This window comes from Tigriopus californicus, chromosome 12, assembly GCF_007210705.1.
Source record: "Tigriopus californicus strain San Diego chromosome 12, Tcal_SD_v2.1, whole genome shotgun sequence".
Taxonomy (NCBI): domain Eukaryota; kingdom Metazoa; phylum Arthropoda; class Copepoda; order Harpacticoida; family Harpacticidae; genus Tigriopus; species Tigriopus californicus.
The window spans coordinates 8,275,816-8,281,106 of NC_081451.1; the positions used below are offsets into that span (position 1 = coordinate 8,275,816).

Below are 5,291 nucleotides of genomic sequence, written 5' to 3' on the forward strand. Positions count from 1 at the left end.
GCCAGCATTTGGTCTACGTTTGATATAATGTGCCGGAAGTGCATACTACATCCGCAATGTTTGCAATAGCTTCCACCCGAGGTTAAAGGCTGTAAATGCGGCCGATATGGGCCATATTGAGGGATTTTGTGGAACATTCAATTTGAAACAATACTCAATAAGATAAGCTTTGCTCTAAACGTTTCAGTTTTGTATTATTGACGATGTAATAATGTGGGCCTTCATTGTCAAGTTAAGTATGTTACATGGGGTAGCCATCCAAGTATTTTGCCCAAAAAGGCACTCAAACTTGCCATATCTGTCAACCATGTTATCATTATCATTGATCCACGGTAAACACTATTGCATTTTTTTGTATCATGGTTACGTTTCAATTCATGGGTACAGGAGAAAAAATGGAAATAGGAGCTTCTAATTGATTATGAAGGACAGCTTATATACGTGAACCGTTCTGATAATGGCATTTTTGGCACGTGAATTTTCCTATGGATTGGATGGAACGAGGGGTTCTACAAGGACGATGCCTGCTGAACAAGCGTTGAGTCCTTTTTCTTGTAATAAAGATCTCCTCTCTCAGACCCCTTGTTTCTCTCAGATTCAGAAGGTTCCTACCCACAATGTTGTCTTCCGCTTAGACGTCATCAATCAAACGAAATGTTTCGGAAGGTGAACGGAAGTTACAAACTTGAGTTACCCATTTACATTTTTAATGGCATTAAATCGTGATATCGCTGTTCTGAAAACCGTTAATAAGCCCCAAAATGTAACCTTGATTTTTCTTACTTCAGACCAAAAAGCGCTGGATGACAGTACTCCCATATGTAATTGAAACTTTAATGGTGTCCTTTAAATAACAGCTGTCCGATGACGTCACAACTTTTGGGAGGATATCACTCATACTTCAAGGCTAGTTCTATTCTGGCCCAATGTGCTCCTTCTTTGGGAAATCGGTCCTTCAAAGTCAGCCTTTAACATGTTTCACGTTCCACTGAAACGGAAAAGCATATTTTTGAACTAGTTTTTGAAAGTTGTCTTTCAGTTTCGTATTTGTTCTTTTTTTATTTGTTCTTTTCATTAAATTGAAAATCAGCCACTGGTCTCCCGAACTATTGGATAGAATGACCACCATAAGGCCGCTTTCGCATTAATAGTACTGAATAATAGTACATGGTAATCATAGTAAAGAACAAGCCCTCTCGACCAAGTCTAGAGAGAGTAACCATTTTTGTTTTGTCAGGTTATTTGCTTTCTTAACAAACTGTGGCTTAAATGAGATTCACATTTGGAGACTTGACTGGCACGGCAATTAAATGCAGGATACTTTTTGGTTTTCATCTAACAGTTAATATTCAATAACTATTTTCCAATTAAGATCCGGTAATCATCTACAAAGGCAAAAAATATTGGTACTACAAAAAGACAGGGAAATCTTGAGATTGATAATTGATCTAAAACTGTCAAAAAAGCTGTCATGAGTGCAACATCAAAAACCGCTATTTTCAATTTTGAAATAGTCAAATCAAGTTATGACTATTTGTGATAAATCCTACAATTGGCACGAAAATCATTATGGAAACCTTTCGACCCTCTATGCATGCTATATTCTTTANAAACTATCAAATTTCAACGGCTATTCAGGACTATACGTAAACCTGAAAAAAGAATTTTCAAAATCCCACATTTCCCATAAAAAGTGAATGCAAAATTCGGAGGATTGCATTTCCTACAGGAGTGCGGAAACAACTGATACAAAATTGTTTCCAAAACCGAGCAAACTATTTTGAGAGGGAAACATTTGTTTTTATGAGAAAAAAAAACAAAACTTAGAAGAGCATTTAGCATACACCAATTCAGGAAGTTAAATCAGTCATGTTTCTTCATTATTATTAAACCAAAACATGGAAGACGTTATGCAAAAAGGGGCTAAATATTTATGAAAAACTTTCATCTTTTTGAGTTATTATTAACTTATTGAGGTATTTATGAATGCTCTTATCTGAGTAATAATGTCGTCTTATTTTTTGGCATGCTACAGAGAAGGCTCATTCAATATAGGTATAACAATGAAAACATGTTCATCAAAACAATGCTTGGACCTGAAAGGGCTATAACATTGCAATAATGAAGAACTTTACGTCTCCTTATCCCCGACTGTTTAATGATAAGCTAACAAAAGTGTTTGATGATCATTATTTGATAAGCTTTCCTTTTCATTCCAGTGTATGTGGACTCCTCTGATGCTTGCAATGAGTTGGCTTTTAACCTCGGTTCCAGTGGATCCACCGTTACCAGAAGCTGGAGGATCAAGGTAACCCATTTAATTTCTAAACAATCCTAAACGTGGGCTCATATTCCTTAACTTCAATTCCACAGGTCACGCAGTATTCCTGCGATTATAATAACTTGGCTCCCGATGGGTGCACACAATACTTCTTTGGGGCCATGACGGATATCGTTCAATCCTACAACTTTGCCGGTGGTCACCATTTGGCCAACCAAAACCACTTGTTCTGCGTCAGGTAATCTCAATTTGGGCAAATTGTTTGAGCATAGTAGTTGCGCCACCCTAAGGAGGACAACGAGACCATCTATTTTTTCAGGAGAGAGGCAAATAAGTGTCGAATTTGTTGGACCACCACTGCCGAAGGAGATTTTGAGCTCACTGGAGCCATGACCGGAGCAAATGGTACAGACTCATTTGTCATCACTTCCAAGGGAAGATCAGATTGGTTATTGAATATCTTATCCATATTCTAAGGTCTCATCAAGTTAACTGCTGCTTGCTGCGACGCTGGAGATTTAGCTGATTGTTTGGTGCTCCCAGGTGCAGTCATGGCTACTGCAGCCGAAATGGCATTGATCAAATTTAACAATGGCGTTTGTGGAGGCGAATTTGGAACCGACACCAACATGGATGCCGCTGCAACGGTTTGTTGTAAGTCTATATTTTTCTTTCTTCGTTCCCGCTTCTACGAACTATATCCCGACAGTTCAAGAAGAAAGAGTGATTCTAATTACTTAGTTTTTAATGCATATAATATCTGATCGATCAACGAATTAGAGTTTGCGGATCTGGCTAGCCCTTGAATTGTCAAGCTGATCAGGAATTTTAGTCAAGAGCTCGTTCAAGTCTGACTTAAATCCTGCTACAGGATCAACACCTACATATTCCATGTGAATATTAAAGAGAAGCAAATTAAACAAAGACGGATCCCGAGAAAGATGAGAAGTGGACTTCATTGTTTTAAATAGCCTGGATTCTCGAGGGCTTGAAGGTGCTCTCATAAGGCACATTAAGCCTCTACGGTCGCTAAAAGTGACCCTAAATCCTGGGTTGGGACAAAGGTCATGAATAATTTTGAAAACGTATAGCATCAAGAGCATTCGTGAGCTGTGTGCCAACCTAGGTTTTCAGGTTAGAACCAAAAGAAATGTGTCTGTAGAAGAAAGCACTGGTCTTGGAATGGTTTCTTGTGGCTTTAAATGGCTGTGAATCAATTTTCACAGGCTGGAGATAGATAAATCAATCAAAAAGTGGAAAAGTAAATTATGTGGCCTTTCCAGTATTCTAAAGGTTTCGCTTAGACATTATGAATTAGCTTTTGAACTTTAAAAATACTAAATCTCACGCCAGTGCGATTAAACTTACCTGAGTACCTCACAAATTGTTTGACAGGGCGGTCTCTTTCAACACCTCCAGTATTAGGGGCTTTGGAAAAAACAGAATCTGGGTACAAGTACAGAAGGTCAAGGGAGGTTCTCTTGCTCGTTAATTTTGTTGAAATACATGTTAGAAAAATCATATTGTTGGTGATTACCAAAACGCCATAATTTCAATTCGTTCACTTTACTTAGCTTTGTATTTCTAATTGTTGGTAACTTTCCATCCCATCTAGCTCGTTCAATCTACATTACGAGATTCAAACCAAAGGCTTCTAGCCATCCTGGAAAAGTGCAGAGCTCATTGTGTTTCCCATGATTCTTCTAGCTCGACAGACCCCATTCCAAGCCCGTTTTTTGTCAGATGGGGGAGAAATTGTTGCCGATGTGACCAACCCCCCCAACGGAGTTAGATTGGCCTACATTTTGACGGATTGTTAAAAATCTACAGGTTTATCTTGACACAAAGCACCTCACGAACGATGTGTTTCGGATTATTGAAAGTAAAATCGAATGAATGTTATACTATATGTAAATGTAAAGCAAGAAAGTGAATAGATAAATCGGTACAGTGTGTATGATTTTTCTTCTTTTGAGCTCGTGGTAAATCTTGATGCATTGAGCTTGCAGTATTTTAGTTGCTCAAATATGGACAATGAACTAGAATTCCGACTTTCTAAAGGCAGATCAGTGAATCACTGAGGTTGAGTGAACGGATTCTGCATATTGGCGTTTCTCAGCTGTCGCGAGGAGTCAAAAAGTTCCATTCGCACTCGTGATACTCGTGGCAGGTATGATTCTAATCTTAATCGTTAACATCATGTCCAAACTCTGAATAAAAGCCCCAGATACCACCCATATCCAAGCAATGGCTCTCCTTTGACATGCTTCATAAAATGGGTTTGAGCAAGTTTTCCGACCGCTTTTGGAGAACAAAACATTTAGGGGGCTATGATGGGGTTCTACTTGCAATTTTCATCCATGTGGTGAAAACATTTCACTGAAACGGAAAAACAAGCCTCTGTTCAGGCCATAGATAGCAAAAGAAATAAAATGATATGTACCGCCTGGCAACTCTGTTTGTCAAACGACCGAAATATAGCAGTTGTTCAAGAGAACCCCGACTGAGTACACGTGCATTTATATGGGTTCTACATTGGTGACCCCGACGAGTTAACAACGCGTTCCATTAGCTTGCAAATAGTCTCTGGGAGTCCCCAGACTCGCCCCACTCATCCTCGCCTGTAGCTAGCGAAAAAAAATGGCCTTCAACACGGAGGAAATGGCCGCTATGGCTGACGTTTTCGCTGCGGCATTTCGTCAAGATTCCAACATGGTGTCCGGCGGCGTCAGTACTGTCGCCGTGCGATTGTCAAAGTTCCTCGACTTCAACCCTGAGTTGTGGTTTGCTCAGTGTGAAGCTGCGTTCGAGCTCTCCCGCGTTACCTCTGAAAAAACAAAGTTTAACCACTGTTTAGCGGTCCTGGAACCCGATGTTCTCCGAAAAGGGCAGAGCTGCATTCGCTCGCCCGATCCAACCGAGCCCTATGAGTACTTCAAAACCAGTTTACTCCGTGCTACAACCAAACCGGTTCCCCAACGAGTTCAAGATGTGATGGACATGCGCCTGG

At 39.9% G+C, this 5,291-nt stretch overlaps 1 protein-coding gene across 1 annotated transcript in view; it reads left to right on the forward strand.

Moving 5' to 3' along the window:
- Nucleotides 1–4,322, forward strand: part of LOC131892134 (uncharacterized) — a 9,999-nt gene extending 5,677 nt beyond the window's left edge. Inside the window, exons 6-10 of the mRNA XM_059241906.1 lie at nt 2,220–2,308; nt 2,374–2,519; nt 2,601–2,686; nt 2,759–2,935; nt 3,989–4,322. Of these exons, the coding sequence (XP_059097889.1) occupies nt 2,220–2,308; nt 2,374–2,519; nt 2,601–2,686; nt 2,759–2,935; nt 3,989–4,101 (611 nt within the window). The 3' untranslated portion in view covers nt 4,102–4,322. The remainder of the gene's footprint in view (nt 1–2,219; nt 2,309–2,373; nt 2,520–2,600; nt 2,687–2,758; nt 2,936–3,988) is intronic.
- The last annotated feature ends 969 nt before the right edge of the window (nt 4,323–5,291 follow it).